General features: G+C 41.0%; 1 protein-coding gene across 2 annotated transcripts in view; it reads right to left on the reverse strand.

Moving 5' to 3' along the window:
* Positions 1–7545: 7545 nt before the first annotated feature.
* LOC132972906 (ethanolamine kinase 1-like) overlaps positions 7546–16823 on the reverse strand; it is a 33832-nt gene continuing 24554 nt past the window's right edge. Inside the window, exons 7-8 of one of the 2 annotated variants that reach the window (XM_061036047.1) lie at positions 14836–14909; positions 7546–8674 (exon numbers count right to left, since the gene is read on the reverse strand). In XM_061036047.1, the coding sequence (XP_060892030.1) occupies positions 8605–8674; positions 14836–14909 (144 nt within the window). In that variant the 3' untranslated portion in view covers positions 7546–8604. The remainder of the gene's footprint in view (positions 8675–14835; positions 14910–16823) is intronic. The other variant, XM_061036048.1, reaches the window with a different exon arrangement.

Raw genomic sequence — 16823 nt, forward strand, 5'->3', positions numbered from 1 at the left:
TTAAACCATCTCTGAGTTGAGACATTTCCCTCACAACCACAAACGTCAGCGTCATGATGACAGAACAAAGAAGAACAGGGATCATGAAAGTTAGTGGGACTGATCCTCGGGGGGGTAATGACTGTCAACAAAAAAAAACCATGAAATCTATCTAAATATGTTGTGTTTGTAGCGTGATGGGCAGACACTGCTGTCTTTAGCGCTGTGATGCTAGCATAAATTCTCTATAATAATGACATCTTTACACGCTATGGTGTGATAAGACATGATAAACCTATCCCAGCTCTCAAAGGGGCGTGGTGTATTTCCTCTCCCCATAAATATCTGGTTTGAAAAAACTTCAGCACTTCAACAGACAGAAGATAGAGATTCCTGATTTTGAAGATTTTGAAAATGTGCTGCACAGATCGAGACAGGTTTTGAACCATTTCATTTTTTCTTCATTCGGCCACCCCTGACATTAAAGGAGGGACGGGGGGCCTGGACAGGGGGGTGTCCAATTGGGTGGCCTGCCCCCCCCCCATGAAATCTGATTGGCCACCCCATGTTCCAAGCCAAAATAATAAAACTATTACTGGCTTTTTGACTTTTTATTTTATTTTTTACAGAGACAGGATTTGTGTTAAAATCAACTATTCTTGGCTTTCAATTAATTTCTGTTTTTTGAAACTTTAAACTATGACTTTGGACAAACATCTAAAACTCTTAAGCATACGTCATCAAAGAAAAAAGACTAGAAAGTTACAATCTTGAAAAATATAATCAGAATATTTCATCTTTAAGATTCTTCATTGTTAGCATTTGAAGTAGATAGTAGTGGATACGGCAAAGCGTAAATAATGTGATTGATTCCTGTGTTTGCACTCACACATACTTAAAGGATGTTGACAGTCTTGATGGTATTTCAATACAATTTAACTGGGGGGTGGGGGTAGGGGGGGTATCATGTCCCTCCTCCAATGAAGGCATGACAGAAAACGTTTGAGAACCACTTTACTCTAACTTTACGCTTTATTAAATGGAAGTTTTGAGCCTTCCGAGGGTGTCTGCCTCCCTGACTGGGAGGTGTTTCCACAGGAGAGGGGTGTGAGAACTACAGGCTCTACCTCCCATTATACTTGAGATACTTTAGGAATAGTCCTGCATTCTGGGAGAGAAATGTTTTTAGTGGTGCCAATGTGAGAGATAGAGTCTGTACTAACATTTTGTCCTTTCTTAACTAGTGAAGTTGGACAGACTCAGACTCAGACATGCACAGACGCTTCAACAGGCTGTAATGAAAGTGATTTTCTAAATGCAGGAATTGTCAATGCATCACTTAAACGCATAATGTGTAACCATGGAGAAAAGGTTTCTACTGATGTTCTTGTCTTGATAAAACTAAAGAATCATTTATTTATTAAATGTAATGCACATTAGCAAGTGTTTTATAAAACCTAACCTTGGACACATTGTTGGAAAGTTTTAGAATATGAAAATTGATAACAATTGTAGATCCAGAAGGGTCTTATTAATATTCCAAGGGTCAGCAGCCTTGGGAAGCATTAAACAATAACCCAAAAGCTGAATAAAAGAAATGAGAGGAGGAAAAAAAAAACCTTTGAATGAACTTGCTTCAGCTGTCTATGTGTTTCAATGTCTTTGAAACATTGCATAAAGGCCTATACTTTTTTTTTTTAATGCAATTAGAAGTGAAGAAAGAATCTACAGCACTTTTTGGACTGGCAATGGACAAAAGGCCAATTTTTCCCCTTTTCAGGCAGAGTCCTTGGGTCTTTCTAAGTGCATTAGTCCGCTAATTAAAATATGATATGTTTAACGAAAAATGCACTTTGAAAAGCGTCTGGATTGTTTGACTCAAAGACATGGCTGCAGCCTTGATGAGCAGAACTGAGCGCGACCATGAGGAGGTAAAGAGCATTGTTGTTGGTCCTCTCTCGTTTCAACCCATCATAATCCTTTCTGCCGATTTTACAATCACATTCTCCTTTGTGCCCGCCTCAGAGACAAAGCACCTCAGACACAGTTATGCAGAGGGAAAGGACCCGTTGACATTGCATCCCATTCATTTCGCACAGTCTGATGTGCCAACGCATTGTTCGCTTTTGGAAATGCTTCAGGCTACGGGTTTGTTTACAAGACAAACACAGCAGCCTTTATGCGTTAAAACAACACAAAGTGAAGGTGGTGTATCAAAGGGGAAGTTTCACAGTTATCTCCCAGCAAACATGAAGCATGTCAGTGAGTTTCAGCGTTAACTTAAAGGGGCTATATGTAACTTTCAAAAATACTGCGTTTGTAATGATACCGCATGGCCGTTAGGCGAACTGCACCAGTAACCTGTTGCTCGCTCTCCCTGGTGTGCTCGTACGTACACAAACGAGCATCATCATCGGCCGCGAAACACTGGATATTTACCGGCATAATGTTTACAGAGGAGGTAAGTGAAAGTCTGTGAAGGAGTCTGTGTGTCTGTATTCATTCTCCATCCTACAAACGACAGTCTCTGCAGGCACTGGCTGAGAGCAGGAGTGTGTGATGAGTTTGTACTGTTGATCTCTGTAAGCGGAGCGGAGTGAGGAGGACGTTGAGAACGTGCATAAAATGTCACTTCCTGGAGCTTTGGCGGAAAATACGAGCCGGGGAAACTTTTTATACAGGCAACACAGATAGACGGTGAACATCTACTTTTTCACATCAGTTAACCGTTCGCTTATTAACGGGAGATAAAAAACGATTTATACATGTAAAAAGTTACATATAGCCCCGTTAACTATACTTCCATGTTCAAATCTCAATAGACTTAGTATTTGGTAACTCCCCCTTTAAACCCCTCTAAGCTGGTCTAGAAGGTCTTCTAACTTTACCTCTGAATACGTACGGTCTTTGTAGCGCTTGTTAAATGACTCCATTACCTGTTTGTTTGTTTTTTGCTGTATTGATGAAAAATGCGGGCTGCACAGTGGTGCAGTGGTTTGGGCAACGGCTCTAACCACTGCACCACCGTGCAGCCCGCATTACAGCAAGCAGGCTTCTGGTTCAAATCCCCAGTGCATGTGTTGGTGCTCTCTGGGTAGTCCGGCTTACTCCCTCATTCCAAAGACTTGCTCGTCAGGTTAATTGGTCGCCCTATGTTGCCCATACTGTCGGTGTCTTTTGCATTTTTGCCATATTGGCATTTTTTTTTTGTCTTTTGTTCTGGCTTGACACAAAACCAATCGGCCTTCGGGGACAAATAAAGTTGAGTTGAGGTGTGAGTGTGAAAGTTTGTCAGTCTCTATATGTCATCCATGTGATTGTCTGGTGAGCAGTCCAAGGTGTTCTCCGCCTCTTGTCCAATGAAAGTTAGGAACAGCTCCAGCCACCTTTGACGGCGGTTAGCCGAGTGAAGTTCTGCCACCATGTTACAGTAATTTAAATCACAACATTTCAAGAACATCAAGAAACGTTCCTGTTGGACACTTCCGGCACTTTGTCCATCTCCTTGGTTCCTCGTTCCTTGTCCATTTCTACTCGAGCAATAGAAACGAAAATAGAAACACTGCGTCAGGGTCAAAATGGCATGTGGCATCGTGCTGCTTCTAAGGTTGGAATCTGACCCCCGGCCGCTGCAATGAGGACTCGCCCACATAGCCTCGAAGATGTCTGGCACCCCCAGGACTTCCTGAATGAGTTTCATAGGTCTAACAACTCGAGAAGTCAGAATGGAGTTTGTGTTAAGAATTGAAACTTTAGTTAAAGCTAAGTCATTGTTAGATGCCCGCCATGAGTTCTGGGATTATGTAATGGTGGATTGTGTTCCACATCTTTTGTCCTCCACAAGGACTGTCAGAGCCTGAAACGCTAGCGAGGACTCCTCGTCCTACGATTGTTTATTACAAATGTTTTATTGTCACTTGTTGTCAAGAATAAATATTCCATCTCAAGTGGATAAGAAGTCCTTCTACCTCATACATACCACATACTTTTCTCATCTCAAACTCGGATAAACATCAAATTCCAGTGAAAATAAAGTTACTAAAAGCTCCAGAGAAGCTACTTCACCTTGGACATGCGGATGCAATTGTTGTTAAAGTTCTCTGTGAAGCTGCAGCTTTGGAAATATTGTGGTAATATAAGTAGGCAAGCAACGCATTTTGTTTAAGTCTTGGAGAAGTTAAGGTTCGGGTTAGAAAGAGAAAGATTCAGCGCTGAGTTGAACTGAGACTCAAATTAATGAGCACCCAAGATTGCATTGTACTGCAAAATGTGTGACTATGAAGATAAGCACACAAAAGGTAAAAGAAGACAGAGAGTCACAGGTAACCACATGAGAAAATCTAACAATGAACTGAGAACAGGAGGGAGGGAACACTGAGACTAATGCTGCATTCATGTGGTGTCGGACACATCGGAAAAACGAGTTTCCGAGTTGTAAAATGCACATGAACACATGCTCAAGTTGGAAGAATTAGGTGCCCGACTTCCCGACTTGATATCAGAATCGTCATCAAATGGGAGGGGGAAAATATGTTTTGTTAATGTTATCATACTTTTTATTAATTAAACTATTGTACATCAACTTTTTGCTCAAATATAACTTTTAACAGTTACATTGAAATGTTCTTCTTCGTAGCATCAACGCTTTTTTGTGCTGTTGTTGCATCATTCAGACTTTCCAAACTGAAATCACATGAACACACTGAAGTTGGAAGAATGACTTCCTAACTCGGATAATTGGCCCACCCGAGCAGCACATGAATGCAGCATTAACAGACACCGGTGTGATCAAACACAGGTGAGACTAACGACACAGGTGAGGACACTCAGGGCAATCAAGACCAGAGGGAAACGCACAGAGGCAGCCGAAGAAGAAAGACAAGAAACACTGAGGACAAGTACAAAATAAATACATGAAACACTGAAGACACACAGAGAACTCAAGAATGTAACAAGACACACTCGAACAGAGAGACAAGAATAAGAAATTACAAAAACAGGAAACACTGAAGACCAAACTAGTAAAACATCAACACTAGGAAAGGTAACTAACAAAACAAGGAATGAGCTGACTAAACAGAGTAGACCATGACACACTCACATGCACAACTACAGAGATTTAGAGTCACCAGTATAAGCAATTTAAAAGAGGACTGGGGGAGGAAGCCGGAGAGAACCCATGTATGCACGGGGAGAACATTCTCTCTCTCTCTTATTCTCGTCCCTCCTGCTCTCTCTCTTTTTTTTCTGTATCAGGTATTTATTGAGTTATAGTGTTTTGGTGTTGAATTGGTAACTTTATCCTTGAATCATTGATTTGTATTGTATCAGTGTGATGGCCTTATGAAATGATTTCTTTAAATCTGTTATCCCATAAAGAACGAGGCCATTTGAGGCCAGACATGAAAATTAAAGATTCATTCATTCATTCAAACAAACTCACACAGAAAGGCATCCGCCCAGCTGGGGACTTGAACCAAGTACCTTCTTGCTGCGAGGTGGCAGCGCTGACTTCTGCACCAGCGTGAAGCACTAATTTTAATATATGCACACCTACATATTCACCTATTTTTTTCTGTTTGTCTTAATCAATTTGGAGGTGATTTTGAATTATTATTTTTAAAAATAATACAAGACGCTATAATATCCAGACGCTTCTTATAAAGCGGTATGAAACGTTTTGTGTTTTCTCCGTGTGTGAGGCACTTTGGGCTGGGTGAAAGTGATACATATAGACGGTTCAGTAACTCAGATTTATATGTAACGAGGAGTTCATGAGCCGCTCTTCACACAGAATAGGAGAAAGATCCGCCTTCAATAAGAAGTCGAAGATGCTAATGTATAGCTGCCGGTCCTTAGAAATGGCTGAGGCTTCACTGCCTGGAGCTGCCGACACTTTCTTTCATTGACATGAACACGCAGTACGCTGAAAGGAGAAGTTGTGAGGTGTGTAAAGACGCTTTGACGGGTGAGTTCTCCTCGGGTTAGATACAGAGAGAGGATATTCAGGGACACGTGGAGTCTGGAAGCTTCTCCCATAAATCAAAACGTGCTTTCTTTTATTGGTACGATAAACTAAATTCATCAGTAATCACATTTCAGGAACAAATGGAGAATTGTTCACACAGTCACATGATGTTTACTGATCCGATCAGACCCAGCAGGTTTTCACATAGACCCGTTCACATACTATAGACCAGGACGCTGCTGCAGTCTTCAAGCAGGATCTTGAATTGCTGGCTTCTTTTCAGAAAGGTGTGGTCAGAATATTGTTTTTAATATCCTTTATTATGATTGACTCACTCTATAGGCCTTTTCAGGGGAAATATTTTGACATGTAAAAGCAAGAAAAACCCAAGTTAACCTCTATCCTATAAGTGGATGTTAACTCAGGAGCCAAGGTGTGCCAGTGCAGGTGGCAGCCTCACAAACCTGAGAGCTTTAGTGAGGACTTTTCATTTGGTTTCCATCTTAGTGATCCCAAATTTTCAGAACGCTAAGGAACCAGGGGCCAGACAAGCGAGCCCACCACAGCAGTTTTTTCCATCAACAACAAAAGCTTGTGATAGGCTGCGAGCACAGGACCAAAGATGTTCTATTAAACAGGAGCGCTCTTCTGTTTTTAACACTTTACTGTGGCAACAATGACAGTCCTTCACAAGTTTTCCCCCCTTGTTTATAAGTTATTTATTTTATAATTGTAAATAGAAATGGTCATCAGGGGGCCGCAGTTGGTCCATGGGCTGCCAGTTGAATGCTGGCCTGCTGTAGACCAATCACAAATCTTATCTCTTAGCTGATCTTGTCGTGTATGTAAAGAGTATTGTGTAATGAAAAAATCCTCCTACTGTCTTTTTACAGTCACATGTGTCTCTGTCAGAATGTAAACATGTTAATAAAAGTTGATATGTTGATTTATTGTGTTAGTGCGACAAAAACTGGACTTTTAAAATACATGTAAACATGTCAGTCCAGCTGTCGTACACAGAGGTTTTTTTTAAGTCTGACTAACTGCTAGTGAGGTTTGGGGTTTGATTTACTCTTGCATGTATCTACCTCAACAAGCTCAAAACATGCCGAGGCGTTCTGAGCATGCTCCCAGGTTCCCATGCCGGACTTTGACCCGGAAGTGGAACATCTTATCGGGAGAGTCGCCAAGGAAACAAGACGAAGGTGTGAACATGGAGAGCGCTAGAATGAGAACCATGCATCTTTGGACAGACGAGGAGACACAGTTCATGTTGTGTCAGCTGAAGATTGAAACATATTGACTTTAGGATGGAAAGAAAAATGAACTGCTATGTGGAATGAATAGGGCAACATGGAAAGGTAACATTAAAGGGGGAGTATCGCCACCTCGCAGAGTCAGACATACTGAGAATAAAGTAAACCCAACCGAGTCCCTGTTGTCATTTTGTCTGTTGTCTGTTGAGGTTGCAGAAATTTAAAATGAGGGCAGCCTTTTGCACCCTCGTAGAACCGGGCTTAGAAAGGACAGTGGATAGAGTCAGATATCAGGGGCAGAGAGAGAGAGAGAGAGAGAGAGAGAGAGAGAGGGAGCGAGAGGGGATCGGGGGGGAGGATGACCTGCAAGAAAGAAGCCACAGGTGGACCATCTGCTAGGATCACCACAGCCTCCATACCTGGGTATGCTACAAGCGAGGAATCATTTTAACAGTTTTTTTTATTTGTGGTCTTTATGAGAAATGTTTGAAGATCTTCAGTGACAGTTGAGTGTTTTAACAGTAGAGATATTTTTTGCTGATATAAAAACATGATCTATTGTTTGAAATAACCATTAACTGGTGGCTGTACAAGAACCCTGGAAAGATGCCCAATGATCCCAGAGGCTTTATTGTCATCAGAAGAAAGCTGATTGGCTGACTAGAATTTAAAACATGTGAAATCTCTGATAAAAAAAACCCAATAAATTATAGAATATTAACACTCATCGGTTATATTTAAATACATATTGATGTGAATCTTAACACTTATTAGACCACTGATTTAGTAAACATTTTGAATGTGATGTTTAAATGAAGAGAGCAGGAAGTGCTGTTTCACACATCCTGTGGCAGCGCTCCAATCAGCGGTGTGTGTTTGTACATGTGAGTGTATCAGCAGTGAACTGTATGATTTGTGGACAAAGTGAAATAAAAAGCAGCTTTGAAACGTTATTCCTGAGGACCGAGAATTCAACTAACCCTCTGCATGCTTAAGTAAATAAGCTGAAATGGAAACTTGTTTTCCATCAGATCTGTGGGGCTCACTGAATAAGCATGCAAATAACCGACTTATGGCTTTTATGATCGGGCTCAGTTTTTGTGGCTTCATGCGACTCTGCTAAATGTGGGAACAATTAATGTGTTTCTGGCATGAGGCTGATCTCAAGATGCCAAATAGGCTTATCGGCATACTGACTGTGGTAAAACACATATTTTAAAAAATCACAGTGATTGCAGAACTTAAGGACTCACTTTGCAGCTCCAAGAAGAAACAAACAATGGGAGGCTCATTTATCTGCTTATTCTATATGCCTTCATTTCCAGCATGGATTTGTATTGTGTGACAAAGGAGGACAGCTGCTTCTGGTTTTGAACATTTCTGGTCCTCTTTCCTCTGATTCTAGCTCAACATCAGTCCAAAATATTCCTCTTTCTTCTCAAAGTAGTAGTTGAGTCGTGACATGGCATACCTGGAAAAGAGAGCAGAGAAGAGCAGAACATCAAAAAATTAAATTTTCTTTGGACAAATCTGTGAATCTAAAAGAAGTCTTTATAACAATCCACTGTTGCTAAACTTTCTAAGTAATTTAAGTTGTTGTGTTCTGTCATAGTCCTGTCTAGCTTTCCGTGTGGGGCGGGTGTGGCTCAGTGGCCTTCTCAACTGGAAGGTTGGGGGTTCAATCCCCAGCTCCTGCAGCCACATTTCCGATGTGTCCTTGGGCAAGACATTTAACCTGAAGTTGCTCCCGCTGCCTCGTCAGCGTTGTATGAATGCGTATGAATAGGATTAGTTAATGATGGAGACTTTCCATAGCAGCCTCTACCATCAGTGTGTGAATGTGGAGGTTTGACCTGTGGTGTAAGGGTTCACGCTTCACCCATAAAAGTCCAGTTCGTTTGACTAGCGTATCGTGCATGGTACGGGACATCTGGGCCTAGTGTGAGTGCACCCTAAAAGTGCTTAGCGTAGTAAGAAGACTAGAGAAGCGCTATACACACTCAAGTCCATTTACCATTTCTCTTTCTGTTCGATTTTCAGTGAATTCAGGAATTAATTTAAAGTCCTGTTTCTGTGAATATCACAGTGCTTTTCATATTAAATATTTAACAGAGAATTAATAAATCAGGTTCTGTGTGTTGTTCAAAAAGGAACTGAGGAAAGCCATGGTAGTTTTTTTGACCTTGATCAAAACTCATGTTCATCAAATTCTTCTCTAAAATGCAAAATACTTTGTGCTATCGGCAGCCTAGAGATGCAATTTAAAACTTTCTAAATGAATGAATGGAGTTTTATTGCCAGTGTCTGTGGCAGGCCCCTGAAAGGGCCAGTGTATGGGCCTAACAGAATATGATTTAAAAATCAATGTATGCACATTTGATCATGACTGTTAGCCTCCTAGCTAACATTAGCTCCCTCTGCCTGGCTCCCATCGGCCTTTGGAGCTGACTGAAATAAGTTTGCTAAGAAGTTTTCGTTGGGCCAGCTCCCTCCCTTTCGTCTTTTTCTTTTCTAGCCTATCCTAACTTTGTGCAGGTCCTGGAATGGCTAAACTCAACAGAGAGAACTCCCTTGATTCCCCTTTGTTATTGCTTTGATCGAGAGCCCCCTGGCGGTAGAATTCACATACTGTTCGTTTAAAGAGCGATTTCTGATGAAGGTCTGGGGGCCCGAGGTGTCACAACTGGTGATGAGTTACATTAAACGTTAATCAGAGCATCTTCTGTTGTGTGCGGACTTAGTCTTCCTTCTGTCTCTTAAAGAGCAAACCAGCTGTAGGAAATGTACTCGAGCATTAGATTCATAATGAAGCACTCTGTCTGTTGATGATGATTTATTTAGGTAATAAAAGATTTGAGGTTTTCTTTGCTGCAGTTGGCCTTTACCTCACAGTCATCCGGGAGAACTTTCTACTTTGTGAGGAGGAATATTTGTATGGCCATTGACATGAACCTTGCTTATTATAAGTGTCAAATGTTGTGTGCGCATCTTGCCGTCAGTGTCTTTAATAGAAAAGATGTAAGAAATAATGGCATACATTCAAAAAGTGTAGACGTATTAATTGTTTCCTGTGTTGTTGACAGGTCACACTGCCGGCCCCGTTAATAGCTCAACGTGGGCCGTATGTTTTGGTTTTTATTTTTTTTATTTTCTCATAACTTGCATAACAATAAAGACCTCTTTTCAATTAAAGCGCACAGTCTGAAAGCTGTGTCAAAGCCTTGTCGCGTTTCAGAACTTAACTGTGAGGAAAGTGGTTTTGTATTTGTTCAAACCATATTATCGAAGGCTTCAATAAATCTGATGTCTGAGTACGCTGCTGCCCTTGGCCATTATACTATCCCCATTGAAATTAAGTGAAGTTTCAAAAGCACAGGAAAGAGAGGCACAGAGAGGAGTTTGTCCTTTAATCAGTGCTTTTACTGAACTCCTCAATGCCAAATCGGTTTTCTCTCTCGTAGCGCGCGCCGAGACAAAAAGATAATTCTGACACATGCCTTTTAGTTACTTGTGTTCTGTCGCTCTGTTCCCCACCTGTAGCTCTGCAGCAAACCGCTCTCTAATTATTGTGTCAGACTCTGGTGTCTGTTGTCTGCGCTCTGCAGTTTTTGTAAGACTTGTTTCTTTACACCTGTAGCCTGTTGATGGAGGTAGTTGGTGCAGAGTGTGTCTGATCTCTGCCGCTGGAAAAAAGAGTTGGGAAATTTCAAGTCCTCAGCGGTAGCCTGCAGACGTTTTCACAGCTTTAATCGTTGTTGGAGATACTCAGAGGACAAACTTAATATATGGAAAACCTCACGCATGCTGCATCTTATGATTGACAGCTTACTAATAGCAACACAAATCTTTTCTTAGCTTAACACAATTGAAGCCTGGTTGTCCATATCAGATGCTCTTTATTCAGTCCATTTGTTCAGTTTGGCGCATGCTTGCCGCGTGCTCTGTTGAAAATTGACTCTGCGCATATTTGCGTCGTAATAGAGCGAAGTGGGACCGCGACACGTACTGTGGAAACACAAACATTGACAAGAGAGGGCGCAACTAGCCTCGAGCTCCCCGGAGACGGAAGGTGTTACACATGGATCCTCTAGAAACTGCCAGCTTCTTTTCAAACCTTGCTAGCTTTCCAGAATTACCAACCCTGCCTTTAAAATACAGAAATAAATTTAACGTCGGCTTGTTCACAAAGCTCATGAAAGCAAAAAGCTGGCCATAGTACTTTGTGTTGTTAGTCTAATAATGTGTCAAACCCCTAAGTAGAATCATACTTGAGTATACGTCTTTAATAGAACTGCAGCCTTCACAGGGGATCCCATTCATCCTTATTTTGATTAAGAGTGACACCTTAAACTAGCAGGCTTAACATTTATCATCATCACAGATGAAACTGAGACGTTTTCCTCTTTAGCACAAGTGGGGGAAAGTGAACTCCCTCAAAAGCAGGTATTCCATTTCACAATGTGCTTTTGTGCACAATTCCCTCAATTTAGCAGTCGGGCTTCTCCAAACAGTGGGCCTCCTCCTCCTTCATTTCCTCATAATAATGTCTTTGTCAAACAGCCGCTCACCTCGCCAACACGTCCACAAATCTAAACCGCTGACTCGCAGACACTTTCAACACATGAATAAAATCATATAAAGAAAAGTAAATAATGAGCGCAGAGGGAGGGAGGCTTGCATTCCCCTTGTGGCTCCCTATTGTCACTTTTACATCTGGCTCTGGTTAGAGCACAAGGCCTCGACGACGCCTGTCACTCGTTGGGAAGTCGGCAAGGACTTGGCTCAGGGGGAAAACAGTGGGAGGAAAACATAAACACACACACGCACAAAGACACACACATATTTCCAGGGTTTAACTCTAACTTCCTATCTGTTGCCTTTTCATCACAAAAGCTTGAAATGCAGTGTGTTGTGTGTTCTCCCTCCAGCTGTGGAGAAGAAACCCCAGCTTGGTTAACTCTGAGTAAGGCTGTGGTTATGACAAGAAAATTATGGTTAAAGCTGAATTAATCATGATATTTAAACCAAATCAAATGACTGTGTTTAATGCCGAAAAATGTCTCTTGCAGTAATCAACCCACAAAAACAAAAACAAAATCCAAATCTGCAGAACATTTACAGCAAATATACTTTCTGGTTCCATCTCATTGCCTCGTAACTCTGTTTTCACAACGATAAGTAGACGGTTTGAACGATGTGGAAGGCTTTGATTCCCTCACTGAACTTAATCTGCACTTATTAGAATACTTAAAGGTAGTTTGAGTTTATAAAGAAAACCATGCATCGAATCACATTTAGCATCTCTGTGTGATAGCAGCTTGTTTTATAGAAGTCATGACCATCTAAAATGAGTGAGAAGTGTGAGTCCTGCTGGCTGTGTTGTTGTCGGGGCGTGTTTACATCATGTTTACATGGACTGGACGGCCTTGTGTATAAAGCTGTTTGAGTCCAGGACTAGACAAACGGGGAACTGACGTTTTTTTGCACTTTTGCATTGTCTTCATTTTTCAAAATCAGAGGCTGCAGCTTCTCCCTATTTATCTGCCTTTTGCTAAAATATGCTAGCTAATGGCTAAAACAAAAGAAAAGGTCTGCAGATGCGCATATGTTCCCTTTACCTCTGGGGTGCAGCTCAGATGCTGCTTGAGTGCAAGGCATCCAGGTTCATGTAGACAGCATTGATCCAGAAGCAGGCGAAATCAGCTTTCTTAGCCAGCAAAACACATGCTTAAGAAGTTATTGCTTGGATTGTCTACATTAACTTCACTATGCAATTGGTTAATAAACTCAGGACAAGAATAGTGACAGTCGACTGCAGCACTCTTGACAGAACTTTAACTGACCAGAACAGGACAAGAAAAGAAAGAGTGTGCTGAGGCTGACAGAGAACACGGGTAGACAGAAATGTCCTCTCAGTTTAGGTAGCGTCTCATACATTCAGAAAACAAAGCTGTATTGGCAAGCAACCAGAAGCTAACAATGTTGCCCCCCCCGTCTTTTTCTTGTGAAGTGAAACACTGATGCTAGCTACTTTTGCTCCTTCATGGTTCTTCCCTTTTCTTTTACTTCTCATTATTGCACACGATCCAGTGCTACCAAAGAGAAAAAAAACAACTCTTTAAAGTGGACAAGCTCGCTAACTGTGAAGAGTAAGTAAGCTACATTTTGAATCCTGTTGTGACCTGCCCTTTATGCATCCAATTAAAACATCCTCTGTAAGAACATTTACAGAAAAAAAAGAGGAAGCAACATTACTTACTGCTCTGCCATCGAACCTTGACAGTTGCCATCCGTATTGTCTCTTTCTTTACTACTTGATAGATCTTGTGTTGGCAGATGTAATTAGTATATAATGTGTGTATCCACCATGTGTGTATTGTGGTACTTTGCAGGTTTTCAGTGTAGCGATACCTTTGAATCCACATCATTAATGTTGTTTTCTGAGTTCATTTCAGCCCAGCCTTCCAGCAGAAGAAAAGGTAACCCGACCCTCATCGTGCACTTTAGGACAACCTCATGCCGGCGGCTTAGAGGAGCAGACGTCTAGCAGGCGCATGTGGCCCAGCCAGGGATGAGAGACGTATATGTAAGGGAGGACGGACGGCACGGGAACAATAGTGCCTCTGTGCCTCGGCACCCCTCTGGATCACATTTCCTCTGGGGTCCGGATCGAAATGAGGCGGGGGCCCTGTCGCTGATCTAGCAAGCGTGCAGAGAAAGCCACACAGAGGGGAGGGTGCCGTATGTCAATAGTGATTAGGATCACGATCACAACTGTGGCGGGTGTGGGGCGCGCAGAGAAGGGAGAGAGGAAGAAAGAGAGGGGGAGAAGGGAAACATTTTGCCCTCCTGAACTTTATTGTCTGGCTGCTAGAAGTGAGGAATGTCTCCTCCTGGACTTGTTTAAAGATAATTGCCCTGTGTGGATCATAATATACGCAAATAGAAAGTATATTTGTTTGGAATTTTTTCAGAAAGTTTGTGGAAAAGCTCAGCCTTTCATAACTTGGGAATTTTAAAGGTAAATCATATGTATGTAAAAAAACGTTAATTAATCTGTTTGCAGAAGCCACAAGACGAACAGAACAAAAAAAAAAACCTGTGCTCGTCCTGGCTGCTTTCTGCCCAGTTTTGGGTACACCAAGTCTTGAAAATTCGAGTTAGGGGTGGAAGTGGGAATGAAACATTTTTTACACTATGGGCCCAAGTTTCCAGACCTTTGAAGGAATTCTTGGCTGACATAATTCTCTGTAAAACAATCCTAATGATGATACTGTTTTTATAAACATTGCAATTAAATTATGACTGCTTGAATTCAGGGAGCGAGATATATTATCTATTTAATTAGAGATGAAGTCATGAGGTACCCCTTTTTGTGGTTGCATGTGTTTCAACATTAAACAGCTGTAGGTGTTAATGTGAAGGTTGTGCTTTGTGTCAGGAGGACAACATCGATTTAAAATTTGTATGAACAAAATGTCAGAATCGCAGAGCTTTAGGAAACTGGAACAATGTTAATGCAAAGTGACACCAAGACGCAAGCCTCCAACTGTGGACACATGGTAAAGGTTTTTTTCTTTCTGTTTCATGGGACCTTTGAGTCGTCCATGTCTGAAATAAAACCCCACAAACCTTTGGAAGTCAAAGTCAATTGAGGAGAAGCGTGATTGCAGGATGGCCCAAAGACCCCAGAAGAAGTTGGATGCCTAGTGGGGAGAGAAAAACAACATTAAAGGACCAGATCAGTTGTTTTTTTATGTTTTACACTAGCATTTTGTAAGTTTTAGATGTTTCAAAATATTTTAAAATATGTCTTAAATATCTGCATAAAACTCTAAAATAAAGTATTATTTGTTTAGTGACAGTAAAGTGATCTGCTAACTCTGTGAAATAGACTGTATCCGTTGTAGCTGCTGCAGTAGGGGGCAATCATAAATTGCATTAAATCAAAGCACTCTTGCGATAATTGCTTGTGATATTTCATTTATTTGGACCCCTCTCCCAGGGTAGCAACTACTCCTCTCAGGGCCAACACATTTAAACCTGACATTAAATTATACCAGAGTTATCTGATTAAAATTCCAAGGATAAAGGAGTAGAAATAAAAAGATGACATAAAAATGATGATAATAAAAAGCAGGTTTTCAATTTGAATCAATATTAATTCAAATGTAAATTAAATATTAATTTAGATTGACATGTACAAAATGCAATTTATTCTCCCTCCCTATTCAAAACAATTCCTCAGTTGATACTGCTTGAAAATAACTTGTTGTATCATCTGCATAAAGACAATTTGTTTTCATCATTTAGAAAAGGAGGACAATCATTGCTGACGGAAGAGAATAGAAATGGTCCTAAACCACTTCCTTGAGGTACACCATATTGTAACACTTTCACATTTTGTAAATAACCGTTACAAAATCCATAATGTTTTATTAGACTGGTCTGGTAACTTTTAACCACCTAAGTATAACAATTAAGTTGAGAAGATCTATGTGTTGCCATTCTCTTTAATTACTTAAAGGGGACATGTTGTGAAAAATCCACATTGACAGTGTTTTTGAACATATATTTGGGTAACCTGAGTGTCTACTGACCCACAAAATGTGAAATAAATCCATCCAGTCCTTTGTTTGTGGTCTGCATTTTAAGTCTTATAACACAGAGAAAAATGCTCCGTTTCAAATTTGCTCTCCTTGTGATGTCAGAGTGGGATTCTGGTAAAAAAAAATACCTTACCCTCCCCTGATATCTCCACCCATGGATTCCACCCCCAGCCTAGAACTAAACTTTTGAGCAGGTCCGCCATTTTTATTCTCGCTACAGAGGAGTGATATCTACCGGGAAAATTTAGGGGGCTCATTGCATTTAAAGAGACACACACACCAAAACGAAGCGTTCTGAGAGAGCTGGTTTATACAGGGACACAAACCTCCTCTGGTACTTGACTCATGTTATATTTTGACCAAAGCACAGCACAGATGTTTCATTCAGACCACAGGGGACTGTTTGAAAAGGGGGACAATATGTCCTCTTTAAAGGTACATATGATTAGAGGAGGTAAAGGGTTAATTAAACCAATTGATAATGTGTACATACAAACTTCATACCCCCCTGCGTAAGTCAGTTCCTGATTTGGGCCATGCCCTGGTCTGATAGACATAAAATGACTACATAATATTTGATGCTGTCTTTACAGATCAGAAGAGAAGACTATGACTGACATAGACATCTACATGCAAATAGGTCCTTTCCATGATCTGGTTCAGGCTTAAAGAAAAACATCTCTTCTCCCCCTCTGCAGGGAGGGAGGAGGTCACTGTGGGGTCAGATGATTCGCCTGAAACACTTGAGCCAAAGCTTAATGTCAGAGAGTGAACTGGAGCCCTCTTATTGAATAACAGACTCATAAATAACCACATTTATCTTGTCCGTGATACTCCTGTGAGGCTGTGTGTTACCAAAGCTTATAAAGGAAAAGTGCAAACCCTGGATTATTTTTTGTTTTGTCACTTTAGAAAAATGTGTTGACTTGTGGTTCCACTGGCGTTATACTTTGTTGATCTTTGATGTTGTGTTACTTTCTCCTGTGCCACAGAGCAGAACTGTAAAAACAC

This window comes from Labrus mixtus, chromosome 4 (assembly GCF_963584025.1).
Source record: "Labrus mixtus chromosome 4, fLabMix1.1, whole genome shotgun sequence".
NCBI classification, from domain to species: domain Eukaryota; kingdom Metazoa; phylum Chordata; class Actinopteri; order Labriformes; family Labridae; genus Labrus; species Labrus mixtus.